The following is a 27,051-nucleotide window of genomic DNA, read 5'->3' as shown; positions in this document are numbered from 1 at the left end:
AACAACAGGAGTAACCTATACCTGATTCCACCTTCTTATCAGCTCCTAACGTATCCTATGTCCATTATCTCATAGCCCTTACGTAATACTTGGAGTGTTTATCAGTGTATCTCCACATGTCTCTGAACAGAGGGAGTACAAGGATGACGTCATCTCAGTTTTATATCTCTGGTGTCTAGCACAATATCTTATGTATAGCAGCCCTTCAATAAAATATTTATTACATGAATATATTATACGATAAAGTAGATATACTGATAGTTATCTCATCTGTTTTGCTTACAAATAAAGTGTTAATTAAAAATCATTACCATGAAAGTCTAATTTCTTCATATCATAAACCTGCAAATTACTACATGGATAATCTCTGCAAGAACACTAACCATCACTTCAACCTAGGGTGGTGGTTCTTACCCTTATTAAATTAAGGTTAACCTAAAGCTGCCTCCACACATATTTTAAATTTGGCCTAAAGGTTTCTCCATACATGGCAAACTGTCACCTAACTGGATGTGTAAACAGACCTGCAGCTTACTCTTGTGCCACTCACTGCGTTTTGGTGAATCAAAGGCAGTCAACTGTTCAAACCAGATTCAAATAAGGCAAATGTAACCAATCCTGCTGTTTCTGTACCTTGCTTCCATATTACATATATCACTATCGTTTTTCTGTCCACAAATCTTCAATCATGTGGCAGTACTGCAGTCTCTCTGAATCTATTATGATTCGGAGGCTGCCTGATCAACGAATCATTCTTTGCTCATTAAACTTTGTTTCAACTGCATTTCTTTAAGATTCTTCTTTTCACATCCTGGAGTGTACTATTAGGATCAAGTGATAAACTTTTCAAATATAAATTATTGGGTTCCACTTCTCCAAAATCCCACTGTGTCTTCAAAAAGCTCCCCAAAGGATTTGTTGTGGTCAACAATTCTTGAACATGAACAATCCACACTCATTTTGACAATAAAGGTAAATGTGAATAAAGAATCAACTAATCAAAAAATGCAGAAGTCATAACATTCACATTAGAATCTAATCAAGTAAAACTTAAAAAGAGTATAGCAACAGACAGGATATAAAGTGTAATTATTTTAGCATCTAGATTAGAAGAAATACACAAAACAATTTTCTTTCACCTGGACGCCAGATAATGGCAGATGTATGAATTTAAATGTTTCTCCCTATCCTCCCAAGATGCATACAGACTGATAAAGAGACCAATTAAAAATGCCCATGATCCATGACTACATCATAACAAGGAGAAAGTGAATACAAATCCCTGGATTAACATGTAGGTGGCCAAATAAAGATACCAAATCAGCAGAATTAGATCCTGAGCCAAAGCAAAGTTATAAATTGGGGGAAAAGGAAGTACCTTGGGTCCTGGTAGTGGGGAAACTAAATATCATCAAATACTGGCCTGTCAAAAGGAGTGGCCTACCTTAAGTGGGCCACACAAAAAAACTTAATGGCTCAGAGTGCCAGACATGGGCACAAAAGGAGGGGCTTGGAAACTAGGAAGAACTAGAAAGGCAGTTCTAGGAAGGAATCACTTCTGAGATAGAAGTACCTTTGAAGGAAGGTTGTCCATGATAAAGGGAAAGAAAAAAGCAGCTGAAATAAGGGCCCTACAGAAACAAGAGAATCAAAGAATCGAAAGAAGACAAGCCATGGCCAAGCACAGTGGCTCATGCCTGTAATCCCAGCACTTTGGGAGGCAGAGGCAGGCAATTAACCTGAGGTCGGCAGTTCGAAACCAGTCTGACCAACATGGTGAAACCGTGTCTCTATTAAAAATACAAAAATTAGCTGAGCATGGTGGTGGGTGACTGTAATCCAGCTATTCAGAAGGCAGAGGCAGGAGAACTGCTTGAACTCAGGAGGTGGAGGTTTCAGTGAGCTGAGATCATGCCACCGTACTCCAGTCTGGGTGACAAGAGCAAAACCAGATCTCAAAAAAAAAAAAGAAGACAAGCTGGGCTGACAGTCAAAAAAGCACCATTTGTTAAAGAAATTAAACTTCAGTGTAGCAGAAGAAGAGGTCTGTCCAGAATTAAGAAACAAAGTAAGCCACCCACTACCACTTCCCACATGATCACTGGCTATTGCTTGTTCAGAAAAGTATAATAGATGATCATGAACAGAAAAAATAATCCAATATCCACAAAAACTTACTACATAAAATAGAAAATAAAAATCAAAACCTGCCAGCAGAACAAGAAAACAGCAGTACAGCCCTCTTTTTGATTCCCATGTCTCCCCACTCTCATACATAAGGGTTTTTGTGCAACCCACTTAAAGTAGGACACTCTCCTACAGGTCAATGCTTCATTATATTTTTGTTCCACCACCACTAGGACAACACATATTCAAATATAACTTTTAAATAACTTCAGGCATAAAAATACTACAAATCAAAACAAAGACAAAAATAGAAAGATGTTAAATAGGAGGTGACCAGATTCAGGGAAAAAAAACCATGGAAGAGTAACACAAAAATCATCCAAGAAATGAAAACTAAATTAAGAGTTGTACAGCCAGGCACAGTGGCTCATGCTTGTAATCCCAGAACTTTGGGAGGCTGAGGCAGGCAGATCATGAGGTCAGGAGTTCGAGACTAGTCTGGCCAACACAGAAAAACCTTGTCTCTACTAAAAACACACACACAAAAAAAAATTAGCTGGGTGTGGTGGTGTGCACCTGTAATCCCAGCTACTCGGGAGGCCGAGGCAGGAGAATCGCGTGAACCTGGGAGGCAGAGGGATCACGCCATTGCACTCCAGCCTGGGCAAAAGTGCAAGATTTCATCTCAAAAAAAAAAAAAAAAAAAAAAAAGAGTTGTACAAGAGAGAAAAGATAACTATAGTGACAGCAAGAGATAAAGAAGATAGGCCCTGAAGCCAAAAACCTGGAAATAAAACTGAAATAAAAACATTTAAAAAGGATCTAAGAGAAATAAATAAAGAAAATGAGAAACAAGAATACAATAAATGTATAATTTGATTCCCTGAAGAAAATAAAATAAATGCAACTAAATATTTTAAATTCTTAAGAAAATATTCTAAAATAAAATAATACTTTAATCATCATTTTAAATATTCTTACTCTTTACCTTGGAAAACTAGGCTAAGACCATCAACCCTGAAACATAAACAGCTGGCCCTCCATATTCATGGGTTCTACATCCATATATTCAACCAACCAGATTGACAATATTCAAAATAATAAAAATTAGAAAACAATATAGTATAACAACTATTTCCATACCATTTATATTGTAATTAGGTACTATAAATTACACAGAGATTACTTAATGATTCATAGGTTATGTGCAAATACTACACTACTTTATGTAAGGGACATCAGCACTTGCTGATTTTGGTATCCATGGGAAGGCAGGGGGATGTTCTGCAACCAATCAGCTCTTGATACTGAGAGATGAATGTAGAATATATTGAACAAAATCCAATGTGATAAATGAATATCTTTCAGAGTATAATATAATAAAAATCCAAATATTGAACTTTGTGAATTTTTTTAAAATTCTCTGGACCCTCAAAAAGAATAAGATGTTTATAACTTTATTTATTATATATTTATTAAAAATGAAAAGTGTATATCACATTTCTCAACTGTAACATACATCATACAAAACATTATATTTAAGGAACTGAGGTAAAGAAAATACAAATCAAATATTTTATATACAATTCCTTCAAGAATCAAGACCATAAGACAGCATTTGAAACATGCAAGAATTCAGAAATTAAAGAATTAAATATTCTAGACTCCACTAGAGGATGAATATTTTAGTAAAAAGATAATCAAGAGGGAAAAAAAAGATAATCAAGGAAACTTCAGCCAAGTGACTGGTGTTTCCTGAGTAGGTATTATAATATTTACAACTTACTTTCAAATAGTTCCAAGAAGGCAAAATCACAAAATTTAAAAGGAAGCAGCAGTAAGTTATTGTTGTACTATTCTTTATCCACTTGAATATTTTCATCATAAAAATTGTAAAAAAAAAATTTTTTTAATAAGATAGCACAAACCAAATTGATAATTATCTTATATCTTTATTTCAGGAGGCTAAATACTATTGATTAGTCCAGTTAAATGGCAGTTCTGATTACTGCATAGTTTAAATACACTCAGGGAAAGAAATGCTTTTTAAATAATGTTAACCCTGAGAAAAAAAGAAACAGGATCATGCTGAGTTTCTGTGAAAAGACATTGCAAAAATGTTAGTGGTTATTTGGGACTAGCTAAATGAAATCACCATGTAATTTAAAATAATACAAGCTATTAGATAGAAGCTATAAACATATTTTAGAAAGAAGAGATGATTTGTTCTTTTTTAAGAGAAACGTGAAAATTATTTTGTGTAGATTAGAAAATATCAAGCTGAGAAAAGTTTCACCATCTCAACAGTTACTTTTCCACCTTACATAGACAAAATCATGGTAGTTTTGACAAAAAAATCTGAGAGGACATAGGAAGACAACATCAGAGATCCTTCAAAGACATTATTTCTTGTGTCACACCTGGGCTTGTATCATATTCTTTCAACAATTATTTACTAAACGTCTATCATGTGCCAGGTACTTTGAGAGAAGCTTATGACAAACTGTGAGAAAAAGAACCGTAAACACCTGAAAATAACACCAGATGGAAATTCTACCCAAATATGCCATAAATGGTAAATGGTTACCTAAATATGTAAGACTTTTAATCTTATATTTTAAATCCACTTAATCAAGATATAACTACTTAAAGTAAAATGAACAAAAGCATAATATAATGAAAATAATAATATATTGTGGGGTTTATAATATTAATAGATTAAAGGAGAAAACTATATAATCCTCTCAAAAGATAAGATTCAAAAATTCTGCAACCATTCATGATTTTTTAAAAAATCCTGACAAAATAATAATAGAAAGAGACATTCTTAATTTGATAAATAGAATCTACAAAAAAAAAACTATAATTAAGCATTATTAACATGAAAAACTGGCCAGGTGCAGTGGCCCACGTCTGTAATCCCAGCACTTTGGGAGGTCAAAGCAGGCAGATAGTTAGAGATCAGGAGTTTGAGACCAGCCTGGCTAACATGGTGAAATCCCATTTCTAATAACAACACAAAAAATTAGTTGGTTATGGTGGTACGCGCCTGTAATCCCAGCCAGGAGACTGAGGCAGGAGAATCGCTCGAACCCGGGAGGTGGAGGTTCTAGTAAGCTGAGATAGCGCCACTGTAGTCCAGCTTGGGCAACAAGAGCGAAACTCTGTCTCAAAACACACACACACACACACACACACACACACACACACACACACACACACAAACTGAAAGCATTCCCTTTAAGACTGGGAACAATACAAGGAGTACCACCCACTAGACCATGCTCCTATTCAACACTGTAGTGGAATCCTAAAAAGCATTTTTTTAAGAGAAGACAAGAAGGAGAAGGAAGATGGGAAGAAATAAAGAAGAGGGTACAAAAAAAGTAAAAGTAGAACACTTCATCATTTTCAGATACCTACCTACATAGAACTCTAGGAATTAATAAATAAACAAATAAATAATAAAGCTAATAAGAGTTTGGCCAAATTGCCGGATGCCAAACCAACCTATAAAAGTCAACTGCAATCAAAGAGGCAGAGCAAAATGTTCAAATAGGAGCCTTTAGCCATCTTCCCCACAGCATGAACACCAAATTGAACCACTAGTCACACAAAAAAGCACCTTCATAAGAAGGAAAAACTAGGTGAGTGATCACATATTAAGAAATGAGATGCCAAAGAAGGTAGAAAAGACAGTCTTAAATCGCCTACATCACCCTTCCCCTATATCCCAGCAGTGGCCACATGGCATGAAGAGAGAATCTGTGTATTTGGGGAAGGGAGAGCACAGTGATTGTGGGATTTTGCATTGAAATTCAGTGCTGTCCTGTTACAGCAGAAAGGAACACAAGGCAGAACTCAGCCTGCACCCACAGAGGGAACATTCAGACCAACCCTAGTCAGAGGCAAATCATTCATCTCAGCAGTCAGAACCTGAGTTCCAGCAAGCTCCACCACCACCGTGGACTAAAGTACACTGGCATCCTAAATAAACTTGAAAGCCAGTCTAGGTCACAAGGACTGCAAGTTCTAGGCAATCCCTGATGCTGTGCTGTGCTCAAAGCCAATGGACTTGGGAGTAAACGTGACATAGTGATACACCAGCCCGGTGGCCAAGAGTGCTGTGTCTCCCCTACCCAAACCAGAGGCAGCACAGTTTGCTGCTCTGGCAGAGACTCCCCTCTGCCTGAGGAGAGGAGAGGGAAGAGTAAAAAGAATTTTGTCTTGTAACTTGGATACCAGCTCAGCCACAGTAGAATATGGCACCAGGCAGAGTCCCAAGGCCCCCAGTCCAGGGACTAGCTCCCAAAAAACATTTCTAAACACACATTGGGTGAGAGGGGAACCCACTACCTTGAAAGAAAGGACTCATTCCTGGCAGAATTCATCATCTGTTGACTAAAGAGGCCTTGGTCTCTGAATACTCAGTAGTGACAGCCAGGCAGTACTTGCCATAGACCTGGGGTAAGACTTAGTGTCATACTGGCTTCAAGTATGATCCAGCACATTTCCAGATGCGGTGCCTAGGGGGAGAAACCTCCTCAGCTTGAGGAAGGGAGAGGGAAGACAAAAGGGAACACTGTCTTTCAACTTTGGATACCAACTTGGCCATAGTAGGGAAGAGCACCAAGCAGGCTTCTGGGGTCACCAATTCCAGGCCTTGGCTCCAGGTAGGCATTTTTGGCAGCAGACTTCTCAGTGGAAATGTTACAGGCCAAAAGACAGTGGCATGGCATACTTAAAGTGCTGAGGAAAAAATGATTTCTTCCTAGAAAAGTACATCCAGCAAAAATAACCTTGAGGGATTTGATCAACACCAGACCTATCCTACAAGAAATGCTAAAGGAATTTCTTTGATATGAAAGGAAAGGACATGATGAGCAATACTAAATCATCTAAAGGTATAAAACTCATTGGTTAATAATAAGTATACCGAAAAACACACGCTATTACGACACTGTAATTGTGTTATGTAAACTACTTGTATCTGAAATTAAAAAAAAAAGACTAAAAGATGAACCACTCAAAAATAATAACTATAACAATTTTTCAAGACATAATCCAAAAAGATAGAAACAACAAAAAGTTAAAAAGTCGGGGGATGAAGTTAAAGTGTAGAGTTTTATTAGTTTTCTCTTTGCTTGTTTATCCAATCAGTGTTAGGTCATCAGATGTTTAATATAATGCATCAAATTACATGCACACTTCATGGTAACCTCAAACCAAAACACCTACAACAGATGCACAGAAAATAAAAACCAAGAAATTAAAACATACCACCCGAATAAATTACTTTCACTAAAAGGAAGACAGGAAGGAAGGAAAAAGGAAGAGAAGACCACAAAACAACCAGAAAACAACTAACAAAATGACAGGAGGAAGTCCTTAGTTATCAATAATAACATTGAATTTTAATGAACTAAACTCTCCAAGCAAAAGACACAGAGTAGCTAAATGAAAACACCACCTAGGCCAGATGCAATGGCTCGCGCCTGTAATCCCAGCACTTTGGGAGGCTGCAGTGGGTGGACTGCTTGAGCTCAGGAGTTCAAGGCCAGCTTGGTTAATATTGCAAAACACTGTCTTTACAAAAAAATATGAAAATTAGCTGGGCATAGTGGCATGCACCTGTAATCCCAGCTACTTGGGATGCTGAGGTGGGAGGATGGCTTGAACCCAGGAGTCAGAGGTTACAATAGCCAAGATCACGCCACACACCAGCCTGGGTGACAGAGCCAGACCCCATCTCAAAAAAAGAAAAAAAGAAAAGAAAAAGAAAACAACACCCAATGATCTGCTGCCTAAAAGAAACACACTTCACCTATAAAGACACCACAGACTGAAAATAAAAAGGATGGAAAAAGATATTCTACACAAATGGAAACCAAAGAAGAGCAGAAGTAGCTATACTTACATAAAACGAAATAGATTTTGAGGGAAAAATGTTTAGAGATGAAGAAGATCGTTATATAATGATATAAAGGTCAATTCAGCAAGAGGATATAACAATTATAAATATATATGCACCCAACACTGGAGTACCCAGATATATAAAGCAAATATTATTAGAGCTAGAGAGAGAGAGAGAGACAAATACATTAAAAGCTGGAGACTTCAATAGCCAATTGCAGCACTGGACAGATCTTCCAGACAGAAAATATACAACAACAACAACAACAAAAAAAAATCAAGTTAATCTATGCTATAGGCCAAATGAACCTAATAAATATTTACAGAACATTTCATCCAATGAATGCATAGTAAACATTCTTCTTATTCATACATGGATTATCCATAAGGATAGACCATCATGACCAAGTAGGATCTATCCCAGGGATGCAAGGATGGTTCAACATATGCAAATCAATCCATGTGATCAGTCATAACAACACAATGAAGGACAAAAACCACATGATCGTTTCAATTGATGCTGAAAAGCATTTGATAAAATTCAGCATCCCTTCATGACAAAAACCCTGAAAATTCTGAGAAAAAAGAAACTTACTCCAGCACAACAAAAGTCATATACAACAGACCCATAGCTCATATCTACACTGAATAAGGAAAAACTAAAAGTCTTTCCTGTAAGATTTGGAACATAACAAGATGCCCACTTTCATCACTGTTATTCAACATAGTACTGAAAGTCCTAGCTAGAGCAATCAGACAAGGGAAAGAAATAAAGGACATCCAAATTAAAAACGAAAAGTCAAATTATGCATATATGTATATATACATATATAAATATATATATACACACACATACACACATATCTATATAGTAATAATATATATAAAGTAAAATAAATAATAAAGTAATAATTTTTTATTTTTAGAATGTTGCAGTTTTGAATAAAGCAGCATAGAAGGTATGTTCTTCAAAGATACATGCAATTCTGCAAATGTACAAAACCCTAATTCATATTATAAAGACACATGCACACATATGTTCATAGCTGCACTGTTTACAATAGCAAAGACCTGGAACCAACACAAATGCCCATCAATGATAGACTGGACAAGGGAAATTTGGCACATATACACCATGGAATACTATGTAGCCATAAAAAATAATGAGTATGTGTCCTTTGTAGGGACATGGGTAAACCTGGAAACCATCATTCTCAGCAAACTGACACAAGAATAGAAAATCAAACACCACGTGTTCTCACTCATAGATGGGTGTTAAACAAGGAGAACACATGGACACAGGGAGGGGAGCATCACACACTGGGGTCTGGTGGGGGGCCCAAGGGAGGGACAGTGGGGAGGTGGGGAGGTCGGGGAGGGATAACATGGGGAGAAATGCCAGATATAGGTGACAGGGGCATGGAGGCAGCAAACCGCATTGCCATGTGTGTACCTATGCAACAATCCTGCATGATCTGCACATGTACCCCAGAACCTAAAGTACAATTTTAAAAAAAGAGTAAACAACAAAAATAAAAAGTAAAGGAAGAGGAAACAGGAATTTTCAATGATGCTTAAGCTCTAATTAAGTTTAAAATTTAAAACCAAAGCCAAGAAAACCATCTGTGATTTATTTTTTTCAGCTCTACATTTATAAGCAGGGTACAAAATATTGGTTCAGCTAATTACAATGCAGCATTTCAACTCTGCAGAAGTAACTCCTATTTCATCTTCTTCATCTTTAAAAGCCATTAAACAAAGAAGTTAAAGGCTCATTCTGGCATCATAAATTTCCTTTCTCAAGTTGACAAGAAAATAGAAAATGTCTATTCTAATTTTTAAAGCAACAATAAACACTGTAAACAACAATGAATTCTGTTGTTATTCATTTATAATGTATTGAGATTGTCTTGTAACCACTTTTAATATGCAATGGGAATTATTCACGGTAAAGCATGTTCTTGAGTCTATTTGGGGGAAATAAGCAATCTATTTTCGATTTTTTAACAGCAGCCAGATGTACTTTGAAGTTCAATGTTCCCACTTTGTAATCCACAAGTAACATAGAACTGGAAGCAATCTGTAAACAGTCTTAACATTTACTCTTTTTATGCTGTTTTAGAAAAGTTCTTGTTCTCTCATACTACCTCAAAAAAAGAATACCACAATAAATGTCCAAAATGGAAAATAAAAAAGACTTAAATAAAACACTGAAGTCTAAGAAAATATTACATAGAAAGCAAAGCTGAAAATAATTAAGTTCCAATGGCATGAATAAATAACATGTCTGCACATTTCTTGTTTAAGAGGCAAACAGAATCATGATAAAATATGTAATAACTTAGGCTAGACATGAAAACAGACATCTGAATACTTTATAATGAAAACTGGCTTTTGACATTTTATTTCATTTATTTTTTTTAGCAGACTTGTTTGTTTGGTTGTTAGGGTTTTCTGTCCACTTGTTTTTTAAAATTACTTGGCATTTGGTCAAACTGACATAAGCAAAGAATCTCTTATAAACTAATGGTTATCAAATACAGAAGTTTTACATTTTCAGAAAAATTAAAAGGCACTTTATCTGATATACTATCTTAGAGAGGACATTGTCAAGCAATATATTACCAGCAACACAACTAAAATAAATGTTTTTAAATCACAGCATCAGTCAGAAGTGCCAAAACTCTCTCCATAGAACGAAATAAATTCACTTAACACTGAATTGAATACGCTCCAAAATTGTTTTTAAGTCAGTACTTTAGAACTTCAAAACCATTTTTCCACAGAAAATTTACAATACTACATTCCAAAAGGACTCTCATGCAGAATAGAGAAAAAGGCCTTATGTAGGAATAGGAAAAAGGCAGATAACAGAAAAACTGACAAAAGCTTTCAGTAAACACTTTACTCTGAGAGGCTATCCAATTGGCAATAAACATATTAAAATGCACCTAACTTTATTAGTCATCAGGAAAATACATAGTAAAACCACACAATACAATGTCGCTAACTACTCTCAAGAATGGCTACGTTTTAATTTTTTTTTAAATTACCTGGCCAGTCATGGTGGCTCACACCTGTAATCCCAACACTTTGGGAGGCTGAGGCAGATGGATCACCTAAGGTCAGGAGTTCAAGACCAACTTGGCCAACATGGCAAAACCCTGTCTCTACTAAAAATACAAAAATTGGCTAGGCATGGTGGTGGATGCCTGTAGTCCCAGCTACAGGAGAGGCTAAAACAGGAGAATCACTTAAACCTGGGAGGCAGAGGTTGCAGTGAACCAAGATCATGCCACTGTCCTCGGGCCTGGGTGACACAGTGAGACTCTGTCTCAAACAAACAAATAAATAAATAAATAAATAAACCTCACAATATTAGCTATTAGTAAAATAAAACAAAATGAGTAACAATATCATATACACACTGCACCCTGAAAAACAGAGGCAGCCTGGGTGACAGAGTAAGACTGTCTCAAACAAAACAAAAAAACCTGAAAATACAAGGTATTGAAGAACTGGCAGAGTAATGGACTCTAGCACACACTGCTACCAAGAAGGTAGATTGGCAGAGTCACTTTGGAAAATTGGCAATACCTATTATATCAGTTAGCTTTTTGCTACATTAAAATCACCCCAAACTTCATGCCTTGAAACTACAACCATTTTATTTAGTTCACAGTTCTGTCAGTCAGCAAGGGAAGCTCATCTACTGGGACAGCACATTCTTGAAATCAACCCAATAGTCTCATAGACAGTTCTTTTGAGTAAACACAGAAATGGACTCTTGTGGTCTTAAACTCTGAAACTCGCATTCGTTTTATCTAAATTCTCACCTCAGGAAAGACACTCAGGCATCTCAAAAAAATATCAAAGAACTGAAACTCACCAGATCACCACATCCAGACAATGAGATGCTGGACCCCTCATTCTCCATGATTGCTTCTTTATTCTTAGTTCTGTTTTCTTACACATTGTTACAGTTCTTCCCTGCCATGTAAACCTCTAATTTTAGTCACTCAGGGAGATTAATCTAAGATTGATCTCCCATCTCCTTGACTGCAGCACCCAATCAAAGCCTTCTTCCTTGGCAATAATCGTTGTTTCAGTGATTGGCTTTCTGTGCAGCAAGCAGCAGGACCTAGACTGAACCCCTGGTATTTCAGTAACAATCTCAGCTGGACTTCTCTGCGTGTCTCCTATGCCAATGTGACAGCTGTCCCCAATAAGCCCTGAAATGAAGGTTAAAGTGGGTCTCAATCAGCCCCAAAATGAGGGCCACACTGAGTACAATAGCCAGGCTTCCCACATTTCCTACAGGAAGAACAGAGGAAGAAAATTTTGACCCAGCATAAAGTTAGAAAAGATTTGACCCAGCTACAAGACAAAGGAAGGGTGAGCAGTGAAAAAATATTTACCAACTTTTCCTTGAAATTTGTAACGTTCCTTACACACTGATTCATTTTATATACCAGCAGATACGATATTTACCTATAATTGTCAGAACTCTCTATCTACTATTATGATCTTTTTTCAACACTCAACATTGTTTTTTGTCCTCTCTTGTTTCTAGATCACATTGACGACAACAAAAAGTTTTCCACTTTATTGTTCTTTGCAAAGTTCCAGCTTCTGTTTCATTGATTAGTTCTAATGCTTTGGGGGAAATTTTGATACTTTCTTGTATGTTTTTATTTTGACTTGGTTTGTTTTTTTAATTCACTAAATTAAATAATGAAACTTTGATCCTCATTATCACTTTGAGCACATCACAGAATGTTCTGTCAAATTTTATCATTATTTATTTTAGTCTGCACTTGGTTTTCATTACTGCTTTTACACAAAGCTATTCAGGAGTGTGTTTATACTTCATTTTAAACTTTCAGGTGAAAACATGGAAAAGGAACTATCCTTTTGATGTTACTGTCTAGTTTTATTTAAATGAACTTATTTAATTAGAATTTCTTTATACCTCAATTAAATCTGTTTTATAACTGTCCCATGACTATGTGGAAAAGGCTATAAATCCATATTCCATTCTTTTAGTTGATCTCTGTTCTGGAATCATACCTTTTATTCACTTTTAGAAATTCCATACCATTTTAAAAATAATACGTGAAGCATAGTAATTTCTCCAATCTAAAAATTTTTTTCTAGTTCTTTCAAATAGGTAACTCTAGGTGAATCATGGTTTTTAAAAGGAGACATACTACATACCAAAACAGAAATTATTAATTGCTCTGATAGGCTTCAGCTCTTTTACTCATCGTTAGCTATAGTTATAAGTGGAATATATCCTTGCATGTCAGAAGTGTAAATAATTTCTTTATTTTTCCTTAAAACAATAAATAAAACACAAGTCAAAAAAATAAAATGCTGTTCATGGTTGACTCCTCATGGGAAACAGCAGAATATGTTAACTTTTTAAATTTTTCAAATTTAGATTCATTCTATGGCTCTGTGAGCTTTGACAAAAGAATACAGTGGTTTAACCAGCAAAATACAAGGAAACAGTTCTGTTGGAGAAACACTCCAGGACATTGGTCTCGGCAAAGATTATCTGAGAAAGACCTCAAAAGCATAAGCAGCCAAAGCAAAAATGGACAGATGGGGTCACATCAAGCTAAAAAGCTTCTGCACAGCAGAGGAAACAATCAGCAAAATGAAGAGACAAACCACAAAATGGGAGATATTTGCAAACTAAGCATGTGACATTGGATGAATGACCAAAATATCTAAAGAGTTCACACAACTTAATAGGGAGAAAAAAACCTACATTTTTAAATGGGTAGAAGATCTCAACAGACATTTCTCAGAAGACAACACACAAATGGCTCACAGGTATATGAAAAAAATACTCAAATCACTAATGATCCAAGAAATGCAAGTCAAAACCACAATGAGATACCATCTCACATCAGTTAAAATGACTTGTATCAAAATGATAGGCAATAAAGAACGCTGATGAGGATGTGGAGAAAGGGGAGCCCTTAGACACCGGTGGTGAGAATGTAAATTACCACAGCCACTAGAGAACAGTATGGCAGTTTTTCTTAAAAAACTAAAACTAGAACTACCATAAGATCCATCAATCCCAATGCTGGGTCTACATCCAAAAGAAAGGAATCAGTATATGGAAGAGCTATCTAATACTGCTGTAATAAACATGGGACAGATTATTGCATTTATTGTAAACTCCCACGTTTATTGCAGCACTATTCACAGTAGCCAAGACATGGAATCAATCGAGTTGCCCATCAAAGAATAAATGGATAAGGAAAATGTGGTATATATACACAGGTGAATATTATTTAGCCATAAAAAAGAATGAAATCCTATCATTTGCAATCCTATCATTTCTATTATGTTTTCTTACCAATGTGAATTTTGGTAGTTTATATTGCTCAAGGACTTTGTCCCTTTCATCTACATTGTCAATTTTATGCCCATAGAGTTGCTTGCAGTAATCTCTTATTATACTTTGAATATCTATAGTGTCTGTAATGGTATCTCCTCTTTCATTCTTGATATTAACAAACCCATTCTTCTTTTCATTCTTTGTCAGTCTGGCTAAAGCTCATTGATTTCATTTATCACTTAAAAATCTAACTTTTGGTTTCACTGATTATTGTTTTTTGTGTGTGTGTTCAATTTCATTGATTTTTTTTTCTTTGAGACAGAGTCTTGCTCTGTTGTCCAGGCTGGAGTGCAGTAGCACAATCTCGGCTTACTACAACCTGGGTTCAGCAATTCTCCTGCCCCAGTCTCCTGAATAGCTGGGACTACAGGCACATGCCACCACGGCTGGCTAATTTTTGCATTTTTAGTAGAGACTGGGTTTCAGCATATTGCCCAGGCTGGTCTTGAACTCCTGACCTTGTGATCTGCCCACCTCAGCCTCCCGAAGTGCTGGGATTACAGGCATGAGCCACCATGCCAGGCACATTGATTTCTACTTTAATCTTTACTATTTCCTTCACCTGCTTACTTTGGGTTTAACTTGTTCTTTTGCCAGTTTCTTTAAATGGGGGCTTAGATTCATGATTTAGGACTTTCTTCTTTTCTCTCTTGGTCCTTTCAAGATTTTCTTTCTTTGTTTTTTAGCAATTTTAGTACTGTGTCTAGGTGCGACTCTTTGTATCTAATCTAAACTTGAAGTGCTTTGAGCTTTTCATATGTGTAGACTCATGTTTCTCATCAAATTAGAAATTTTTGAGCCAACAGAACTTCAAATATATTTTCTGCACCTGTGTCTCCTCTTGTTCTGGTACCCCCATTACACATATGTTGGTGCACTTAATGGTACTCCACACTTCCTGAGGCAATGTTCATTTTTCTGTAATATTTTTTCTGTATGTTATTTGGCCTGCATAATCTCTAGCAATCTTCAAGTTCACTAATTCTTCTGCCAGTTCAAATCTATTGTTTTTCCCCCTTCAGTTATTACACTGTATAACACTATAATCTTACCTGCTTTTTTTTTTTTTTTTTTTTTTGCTTTTTGCTTTTTGTTTTTGGAGATGGGGGTCTCACTATGTCATCCAGGCCAGAGTACAGTGGCTATTGCAAATATGATTATAGCACACTATAGCCTCAAACTCCTAGACTCATTCAGCAATCCTTCCTCTTCCACCTCCTGAGGAGCTGGAACTATACGTGCATGCCATTGTGCCCAGCTCTGGCTCTTTTTATAATTTAAATCTCTTTATGATTGTCTATATTTGATGAGACACGGTCATCACAACTTTCTTTACTTCTTTAAATATTGTTTCCTTAGTTCTTTGAACATATTTATAATGGCGATTTTGGTCTGTCTGTTAAATCTGGTCCCTCGGCCCTCTCACAGGCTGTTTCTATTCAATAATTTTTCTCTGTATATGGGCCACACTTTCCTGTTTCTTTGCATGTCTTGTAAACTTTTTTCTTGAAAACTAGACATTTTCAGTAATAGATTGTGGTGACTTTGGACACTGATTCCCCTCTCCCCTGTCCATGAGTTAACTGTAGCTGTTTTCGGTTGTTTATTTGATTTCTGGCTTGGCTAGACTATTTTATAAAGTATATTTCCCCCACAGTGTGAAGACACTGGAGTCAACCCTCAGTTTATACAGCCTTGGGCATGCACACAGTCACCCTGGATGCCAGTGGATTTGGCAAGGCTCCTCTAACTGTTTTTTCCCCTTATCTTTTTGTTAAGCGGTATATCTAATTTGACATCGCACCCACCTATTATGTCTACTAATTGCTGGCTCTTTGTTCTATTATTTTCAACAATACCCTGGGACATAAATTGCTCCATAGCCTGATCCAATTAAATTCAGGCAGGGGTAGATACTAAGGTAGTCTCTGAGGATTGTTCTGACCCCAGGAGGACTCTTCTTAGCTGTCTCTGTCCCTGGTTCTCGATGGTGAACTACTAGCCTGTGGTTTAGTTTACTGCTGTTGATTAGTAGGAACTACCAGACCCCTCCTATCTGTTTACCACTAAAATCTCCATTGTTTTCTAGAGCATCCTTAGGCTTGAACTTCCCCACACTATTTCCATTAGTCCATTTCTTTGAGGAGAGCTTCTGATCTCACTGGTCCTCAGACTGCCTCTCCAGCTGTGCAAAATTCTCTGAGCTACTTCACTGGGCACTGTCCAGAGGCAATAGCTTTCTTGTTCCTGACTTGCGTCTCTTGGAATGAAATCTCTATCCTATGAACAAGTCGGGGTAAGGACAATCAAGGCCACAGTACTGTGTCTGGGGTAGAGCTTCTGCCCTATCAGCCTTGGCTGAGTGAAGGAAGAGAGCCCTTCCCCGCAACCGCTAAACTGCACTCACCTCCACTCAGACTTCAAGGGGATAAGAAATGCTGGCAGTATGCCCCTCCCAATAGGACACTGTATCCCTTGATTGGGAGCTGAGAGGAGAGAAACTTCATCTTTGCCCCGACCACTGGGAATGGAATTTCTGGGAAGCTGAGCTGGAGGAGGAACATGGGAAAAGTGAAAGCAAGTCATGGTTCCAGTGCCAAAAACTCTTGCTGTTCTTACTAAGCTGTAGTTGATTTTCTTGAATAAATGTCTTCATTTGTTCTATGCCTTCAGGACAATTTCCAGAGACTTTTAATTACCAGTTACCAATTATGCTTGTTTTGCTAGGGAGCACATCTGTGGAGCTCCTCATGCTACCATTCCAGGAATAGAAACCCCCTCTCCTTTTCTAAAGTAAGTATTTCATGCTATAAATTTCCCAATGAAACCTACTTTAGCTACATCCCACACATTTTGGTATGTTGTGTTGTCCTTTTAATTCAATTTAAAATATTTTCTAATTTCCCTTAAGATTTTTTTCTTTTACCCCTGGAGTATTTAGAAGTGTGTTAATTTCTACATATTTGCGAATTTCCCAAAAAAATTGTTACCACTCTCTAGTTTAATTCTCTATGATCAGAAAAATTATTACCATAATCAGTACAATGATATTGTGAGGTTCTGAAAAATGGTGATGCATGTTTGTTTATCTCAGTGGACAATCAACTGCATTGAGATCAGCCTACAAGTTCCATCTCTCCTTCTATGGACAGTGGCTCTGGTGTTGGTACCAAGTTCCAAGTCTTTACCATGTCATTTGAGTCTGCCCCTCACATGTACCACTTAGGGGTGGTCTGGGACCTCGGCAATAGTTTACACCATAGTTCAGTTACCTAAGACTTCTATGAGACTATGATTTGGAGGGTATGTTCTACCATGTCCACCTTGGAGAAAGGCCGGAACTTGTATTGGTTCATCCACAAAACTAACAATCCCCTTCTCCCACTCTTTCCATTTCTGGATTTCCCTGCCTACTCTCTGGCTCTGAAAGCTTCTTTCTCAGTCCCACTGGCCAATATGATAAGGTTCCCTCAAACTCTGAAGGAACCTCACTGTACTACTGTACAGTTCCATGTGACTGGGCCAATTCTCAGAGCAAAGTATAATAGCAAGCAAAAAGACATGGAAAACAAAAGTATAGAAAATGTTCCTCCTATATTCTTTGAACAAACAGAGGTTTCTTTTATCTGTTGATCTATCCAAACAGATGGGCACAAACAGCCGCGCTTATACCACTAGAGCATAGTCTTTCCACTGGGGCTGGTGCAGAGGCAGGGCCAGAAAAGAAAACAAACAAACAAAAAATCCCCTTACAATCTTCCCGTCTTTCTTCCACTTCTCTGATCAAAGAGATAGGCTGGCTCTGTGAGATTTTGCCATCCACACCTGCTACACAATCCCTCAATGTGGCCAACCCTAGAGTCAAAGCTGGGAGTTAAGGAAGAAAAAAACACAAACAGAAAACCAGGAAACTTCCTGCCACTATGTCAATGATTCTTCATATTCCAACTTCCCTCTCAATCAGCCTGTTATTATTTACTTTTCAGAGTCCCCAGGTGGTTTGCTTTTTGTATTTTGTCCAGAATTCTTGGTTGTGGGAGAAGTTGACTGTAATAGGTTTACTCATGACCAGAAGTTTACATTCACTTTTAAAAGAAATAAATGTCAACTTCTCAAAAAAAAAAAAACACTCTGAATATAGTTTCACTCCCCAAATGCAAGCTTTGAGGAAAATACTATAAATACTACTATGGCTTTGTTTGTTCTTTATGAGTAATAAATACTTAATATTTTTAAAACATTTAAGATATTCAGAAAACAAGTGCTCATATTTTACCATGTAGAATTATCAGTTAATATTTTGAGTAGATACTTCCAGATTTTTTTTTTTGAGACAGAGTTTCACCGTCACCCAGGCTGGAGTGCAGTGGTGCAATCTCAGCTCCCTGCAACCTCAGCCTCCTGGTTTCAAGCAATTCTACTGCTTCAGACTCCCAATTAGCTGGAATTACAGGTGCCCACCACCACGCACAGCTAATTTTTTGTATTTTTAGTAGAGACAGGGTTTCACTATGTTAGCCAGGCTGGTACACCTGACCTCGTGATCCACCCACCTCGGCCCCCCAAAGTGCTGGGATTACAGGCATGAGCCACTATGCTGGGCCACTTCCAGATATTTGTATACTCTAGAGAAAGACAAAGAGAATTTGTCTTATCAAAGTATTAATTTTTTATGTAAACAACTCTCATAACTCTTTTTCATTATGTAACTTTATCTGACATATTCACTCACTTGTGAAAAACTACAGCCAAATGAGAAGTCTAAAATATCAGAATGTTCAGCTCAGTTTCCCTCCAAGATCATTGTATAGTATGAAATGGACAGGAGTCAGGCATGGTGGTGTGCATCACCAGCTAGCTACTCAAGAAGCTGAGGCAGGAGGATCCCTTGAACCCATGAGTTGAAGGCTGCAGTGAGCTATGATCATGCCACTGAACTTTAGCCTATGTGACAGAGCAAGACCCTGTCTCTAAAAAAGAAAAGAAAATGGGCAGGTTTCTAACCCACATGAAAAAAACATGAAATTGCCTAAAATAAAGCTATATAAGACAGCTGAAATTACATGCTTACTTAATGAGAATTATCCCAACTAATCACACCACAAAGTACCCCATTAATGAACACATTTCCCTTCTCTCTACCTTAAGTAAAATTACAATAAAGACCCATGAAGAAGATGAAAAGAAGAGAAAGAGAGGAGAAAAGAGGAAAAAGGAAAAAAATAACAGAGACTACAAAAATCTGTATAATTAGAATCACAAAGAAATTGTTATCAATTCAATTACCATGCAAGAGTAACAATAACATAATTTTCTTAGGATAAAAGTTGGTCTTTCTATGTATGGTCATTTTTCTTTTAAACCATCAAACAGTAATGACCATATACCTAGAAATGAATAGGAAAAATTAGCTTGCTGACACAGCTGAAACCTTCCATTGAATGAAGCTTTTGAATTGTAGCACTAAAAATCCCTAGGTAAAGGGATTTAAACTCAAAGGGAAACAGGACGCCCAACTTGTTTCATGATTGTGATTTCACTGAATGTTAATATTATATATCTCACTTATCAAAGAAAACTCCTAAGCACGTTCTAGAAACCAGAATGAACATACTTATGATTTTTCCTACTACCTTAAAACTGTAGCACTTTAAAAAGGAAGCTACAAATAATTCCTATTCAATGTCAAAAACTTCCAATATAATCACAAAATAAATAATAGAATCTAAAACTTGATAAACCAAATAAGAAATAATTTTTAAAGGTTTTTTTAAAATGGATACACATAGAGTGTTTCACAACGATGCATGAGTCACTAAAGGAAGAATGTTCCAAAGCCTTCGTCCATGCAATTACTCAAATGAACTTACAAATAGTGAACATCCACAGCCCTACCGTTCAGGTTGTGACTTAGAGTCAGACACAATATAGGTATAAAATATATTGAGAAAGCAAGAAAGCATCACAAAAACTAAATGTTGAAAAAGTTAATTAAGAAGAAATACAAGAGAAAAATATCATTGCTAGTTTTTGTAAATAAATCTCTACTTGAACTATGTATTCCAATAGTAAATATTAACATACTCCTGGGAAAATAAAGAATATATTTGGGAAAAATTTGATTTTTTAACAAAAACTAGAAAATTCAAATTCTACAACATCTAATGCATCAGAATGAAGGTGTTGACACTAGCAGTATAAAAAATGTATCCGTAGTCCAGGGAACAAAAATCAACTCTAGCTACTAATGGATCACTCAGAGGAAGAAAGAAAAAAAGCCAGTTATGCATTCTCATACAAAACTAAAATCCAAGCAAAATCTAAGCTTTCTAATAAATAGAATACTTAAATTATTCTACTGTAATAAACAGATATAGCTCAGTCTGATTAATGCCTATATGGTATAAATATATTAAAAATGCAAGACTTTCATATTTTACACTGTTGGTGTATTCTTTGAACAATAAAAAAGTGAAACAAGGTCAGGGGCAGTGGCTCACACCTGTAATCTCAGCACTTTGGGAGGCAGAGGCAAATGGATCACGAGATCAGGAGTTCGAGACCAGCCTGACCAACATGGCGAAACCCCGTCTCTACTAAAAATACAAAAATCAGTGAGGTGTGGTAGCACACAGCCGTAGTCCCAGCTACTCAAGAGGCTGAGGCAGGAGAATCGCTTGAACCTGGGAGGTGGAGGTTACAGTGAGCCAAGATCGCGCCACTGCACTCCAGACTAGATGACAGAGCAAGACTCTGTTTCAAAAAAAAAAAAAGTGAAACAAAACCCCAGACAGATCTACTTTTAAGGTATTACTTCATTATATCTTACATGTTTTATTTTAACTTTATCATACCAATGAAAGATTTACTTCTCAGAACAGTTAAACAACTGTGAAAAGTACTCTATGTGCTAAGTAATGTATATCATGCTTCAAGCAGCTAAGGGAAAAGTGAGTTTAAAAGGACAGCACCAGAATTTTCTTTTCCACTTTGATGTTGCTCTCTGGAAAAGGAATTTGTCTTTCTGAAGGACTTCCTGTGCTCTTCTCCCACACTGAGAACAGCACTTCCTTCCAATAGCAACTTCCCCTGTACCTTAAAACATAAACACCTGTTTCTTTTATCCTCTCTTATCTACTTCTCCCTTTCTCTAGCAAACTCCCAAAATTAATAGGAGATCCACATTACTTTAATTTCCTATCCATTTTCCAACCTTCTAACTGTGCCCATGCCATAAGCCAGACATCCTCCTTCATCCTGCTCTCCACCCAGACCTCCCAACTCTCCGTGCTCTCCGAAGACCAGAACGATTCTAGTCTCTGGGCGCAGCTACCTCCTCAAACAGTGTGACTCCAACTTACACCTCCAGCTCTTGACTCTCAAGAAGCTCTAGGCCTTGAACTCCTCCCATTTGATCTTACCACTCTTCAAACTCCACTATCTACATTAAAACCTTTAAAATGGGTCTGCCCCCATCTAACAGTCAATTAACTGACACAAGGCCAACATTTCCAGTTCTCAAAACCAAGTCTTTAGGTGCCTTTCAGTTCAGCCTTTCAATCAGTTACTTAGCATATTTTATTCTCTATCAAAGGCTTTTCCTTTTTACCTTTCCTTCCTTCCAGCAATGACACTAACATGGAGTCCACTATAAAGACCTAAAATGGCCAGGCACAGTGGCTCGCGCTTGTAATCCCAGCACTTTGGGAGGACAAGGCGGGCAGATCACCTCAGGGTTGGGAGCCTGACCAACATTATGAAACTTCCATCTCTACTAAACATACAACAACTAGCTGGGCATAGTGGCACACACCTATAATCCCAGCTTCTCGGGAGGCTGAGATAGGAGGGCGGCTTGAAACCAGGAGGCGGAAGATGCAGTGAGCCATAATAGCATCACTGCACTCTAGCCTGGATGATACGGCAAGACTGTCTGTCTCAAAATTAAAAAAAAAAAAAAAAATTAAAGTTAAATTTAAAAAAGAAGACCTAAAAGATAGTGAGGCCCCTGTCTCCATTTCCGTTCATATCTAATAAACTTTCATAATGCCACCAAGTTAATTTCCCTCAAGCACCACTTTCATTAAAGACCATTTTTAGTAGGAAGGTTTTAAGTTTTTTGAAATAACAATCCCTAATGTCAGTAAATAAGTGGAAAATGGACAGCTGATATGCTGCTGTTTGAAGAAAATGGACAACTGATACTGCTGGTTGAAACTGGTACGAACCTTCTGGAAGGCAATGTGCCAAAGACGTAATGTAATGTAAGCTAAGAACGCAACCAAATACATATAAAAAGATTCTTAAAAGGAATTTTCCTGCAACATGACTTGTGTTAAACAAACTGGGAACAACTCAGATGTCCAAAAATAGCAGAACACTTTAAAAGTTTACAGAATATCCATCCAAAAGAAAAATAAATGCTACCATTCATAATCATTTATGTAGAATTCTTACAAACTCATATAAAATGTTAAATTGCACATTAAGATAGCATTTATAATATAGTCCCAATTTTGTTTAAATTTTGCTGAATCTTATAAAAACACACAGGAAAAAAGGGAGGAAAAGATATGTTATATAACTGCTAGCACAGCTCTCCATTGATTTTTATTCCTCTGATTTTATATTCTTCAAATTACAAATTATTTTTATAATAAAAGTATTCTAAAATCATTTTAAGCACTTTTTGTTGTTTCCTCAAAGCATTTAAACAGTTAGCATATATGTAAAGTGAAATGAGGGAAAAAAACCCTCCAGGACTCAATATTGCCTAAAATTTAAAAGCTAAAAACTTAATTTAGCATTCAAAGCTCCAATGCAATGCAGCCTGATAACAGTGCCCACAGATTCCATACATAAATTCCAAACACCCAATCACGACAGCTCACTTACTCCCCCAAATCTTTCTTTGCACCAATTTCTGCCGCCAATTCCCACCTCTCTAGCACTCCAAAGGCTTTCATGACCCTCAACCTCTATAAACTGCTGTCCATAACAACTACGCACATCCATGGGGTCCCCTTGAGTGTTTTTAACCCAAATGGCTGTGTTTCTTCAAGTTCCCCCTTCCCCCTCACTCCACCTCAGGGGACACACATATCTCGTCTTGGTATTTTATCATATACTATCTTAAATTATTCTTTATTACTATTTAACTATTTTATGTGTATATCTCTTATTTCACACATAAGAAAGTTAGCTTGTTCAGGACAGGGACTATTTTTTGTTTGGAATGTTATTTATTTCCTATACTTAAAACCCTTCTCAGGGACACACAGTAACAAATGTCTAACATCCAACATTCACTGAATAAAATCAAAATAGTTCCACTACTATGCATGTACAATATGATTCTGACACATCAATATATACATAAAGCAAATACTTTTTTTTTTTACCCCAAGATTCCAACTATTAAGGCGAGCCTCAATGTCACTATCATCCAAAGAAACAGGAGATTTTTTCAAATGATCTTCCTGAAATACAAAAGGGGAAAAAGAAGAGGAGAGGAAGGAAAGACGGAAGAAATAAAAGATGAAAGAAGGAAGAGACAAAAGAGGATAAGATAGAAGAGATAAAAGGCGAAATCAAGAGGAAAGACAGAAAAGAAGGGAGGAAGGAAGAAAAAAGGAGGAAGAAAAGGGAGGAAAAGAGGGGAAAGAGGCAGGAAGGGAGGGAGAAAAAAAGAACAAAATATATGTTATTCGATGCACTGAGAGTTTCGTGTGCTTGGCTGGCAATGCTGTACTGCCCTCAGAGGAGAGGATTAGGTTGTAACTGAGCTGGGGTTCTCTGTTAACAACTATTTAGTACAGCTGCTTAGGGCTATGAGCTGCCTTAATAATATATTCACACAGTAACTAGATTTCAAAAAACCAAAGAATATTTGAAAAATTAATCCAGACTCTTCTCTTTAAGTTCTTTTACACCAAGTTTTAATTGTGGTATACCACTGTAGCTTTAAAGTGTGTTGTGGGAGGCAGGAGCAACATGAAAAGATGAATTCTTCTCATTAAAATTCGTTAACAGGGAAGTTTTGTGCTGATGTCCAAGCAACTCTTTGTTCTTAAATTAATTCTCACTAATATACTGAATATAAAGATAAATAATCTTTAGACTCACATCATGAAAACACAATTATGGTGATTCTTTATTTTTTAAGACAGGAAAATTCCATGATTTTTTCCCTCCTGTACAATTTTTGTATTACACATTGATCAAACCAGATTGAAACTATAATAAACTAGAGACAACCAAAGATCTGTGCCCAGAAACCGACAATGACCAGGAAACCCTAAACATTTAGTAAGGTAAGTCTGTGGAAAAGATGACTATTTTACAGCCCAGAAAGTATATTTTGAAATTAGATTTGTTGATATAGCATTCTCATGCTTTTAGAAAGCTTACTTGCTAACAACTATACCTATTTATGTATGGTCATTTAAAATAATATGAAGATATTTTTTAATGCACTAAAATGTTCTTCATATCTTACTGAGTCTCTACATTTCTATTCAATAAAATACTGCACTATTATTTATAATACTATATAAAAATTCATTATCACTTCTACTAGCGGTTCTCAGCTTTTTGTATGTTTCTTTGATGAATAAGAATTTCTTATATAAGAAAGTCTACCTGCCTTGCTTATTCTAAGTAAATATAATGATTGTAGTTTATCATTATTTAAAATGTGCTGCCCTTTATATGTTTTTAATTCCAAATTATCATTGGATAAAATGCAATGAATTACGTTTATAGTGCTATGTGCTAAAACGCTCATGGGTTTCACATGCTCTCTCTTGTAACTAAAAGTCATGTAACCCAAGACAGCCAGAGTTAGGCAATAAAGACTGGAATAAGCAGGCACAGTGTTTCTCTTTTCAAAGCTAACTGGGGCTGGGCACAGTGGCTCACACCTGTAATCCCAACACTTTGGGAAGCTGAGGAGGGAGGATCACTTGAGGTCAGGAGTTAGAGACCAACGTGGCCAACATGGTGAAACCCTGTCTCTACTAAAGATACAAAAATTAGTCGGGCATGGTGGCGCATGCCTGTAGTCCCAGCTACTCGAGAGGCTGAGGCAGAAGAAAGGCTTGAACCCAGGAGGCAGAGGTTGCAGTGAGTTAAGATTGCGCCATTGCACTCCAGCCTGGGCGACAGAGTAAGACTCTATCTCAAAAAAAAAAAAAAAAAAAAAAAAAAAAAAAAATGCTAACTGGAGTGCTCATTAGCACCTTGTCCAAACCAAATTGATGTTCATCAACAAACAGATTCAAGACAGACATTCTTATTTCAAGATATACACAGTTCACCTTCATTAGAAAAGCAGTGTTGCCTACTTTACTACAAGTTAATTCCAATTTCTCCTTAACTTTATGATTACCGGGTATATAATCATTTCTATACATATTCTGAATAAAGAGAAAATGTTATTCTTTGATACACAGGAGAAATAACAGACTGATGAATGTAACACCTCAGAATCATTGAGGAAGTAGAAGGGATACTATCCTATATACCAAACACCCTAATTTCCTTGACATCAGGATGTTCACCAGAATCATCAGACTTTATTCCATTTTGAAGCAATCATTGGAACTTCAACAATATGAAATTAAAACTTTGTGCAGCTATTTTAAAACAACAAGCAAAAACCAAACAAAATTAAAATCTGATCTTACACAAATCTTTGGGATAATATTTTGTCCATCTTCTCTGTGATTTGGACTTGTAGAATGTGATCTCATTTGGAGCTTCCCAAAGTATTGTTCCCTGCTAAGAGACCAAAATAATCACAATCACAATTTGGAGAATTCAGAGAACACAGAGCATTAGAATCTAGGATTACCATTTTTTTTTTCCTTTGGAAAGGAGATGATAGTTTGTATCAACAATAATCTTTCAAATAAAAAAAAAAGAAAGAAAGAAAAGAAATACAAATAACCATTTTTATTTATCACATTTTATTTCATTTAGATTAAATTATAAGAGGTTATGTAAATGCCACAGACTTGCTTATACAAATGCTATTTTTAAGTCAGACTATAATAAATCACAGGTATTTAAATCTTTTCTCCTCCTTTCCCCTTTTTCTAAGTGTAAAAAGAGAAAAAATGAAGCATATATTCTATGGAACGATCACTGTTTTAAGTTTAGCAAACTTTGTTGGATTCATGGTCCACAACAATATGAAGCCTTAAAATATACAAAATAACAAACCTTCGTGTAGCTTAAAGTTTCAATTAATTTGAAAGTATGTCATAAACCACAGATATATCAAAGTCTTCTATTCAAAAACACACCATGTTAATTTAGGTAAAATATGAAATGCCAGACAAGCAAGAAACGAGTTTAAATGAATTCCATCAAAAATACTTTTCTCCAATATAAATATCATATAAAATACCATTCTTAAATAGGTTCCTTTAGCCTGGAGTCTCTATGATTTTATTCAAACCACTTTGAATGAAAGGTCCACAATTATGAACACCTATTCTCTGAACAAATGCTTCAAGATATATGAAACGGAAAATAACCATTATACAATGAATTAAAGTCACTAACATTCAACCACAAACCACATCAGA

General features: G+C 36.5%; 1 protein-coding gene across 4 annotated transcripts in view; it reads right to left on the bottom strand.

The window, feature by feature from the left end:
• CEP112 (centrosomal protein 112) overlaps nucleotides 1-27,051 on the bottom strand; it is a 563,636-nt gene that overhangs the window by 474,375 nt on the left and 62,210 nt on the right. For 2 of the 4 annotated variants that reach the window (XM_074388877.1, XM_003931804.4), the window contains exons 5-6: nucleotides 26,146-26,239; nucleotides 23,860-23,937 (exon numbers count right to left, since the gene is read on the bottom strand). In XM_074388877.1, the coding sequence (XP_074244978.1) occupies nucleotides 23,860-23,937; nucleotides 26,146-26,239 (172 nt within the window). The remainder of the gene's footprint in view (nucleotides 1-23,859; nucleotides 23,938-26,145; nucleotides 26,240-27,051) is intronic. The other 2 variants (XM_074388878.1, XM_074388879.1) reach the window with 1 other exon arrangement.

This window comes from Saimiri boliviensis, chromosome 17 (assembly GCF_048565385.1).
Source record: "Saimiri boliviensis isolate mSaiBol1 chromosome 17, mSaiBol1.pri, whole genome shotgun sequence".
Taxonomy (NCBI): Eukaryota; Metazoa; Chordata; class Mammalia; order Primates; family Cebidae; genus Saimiri; species Saimiri boliviensis.
Note: the sequence above shows the minus strand (reverse complement) of the source record. Positions and strands in the feature narration are given on the sequence as shown.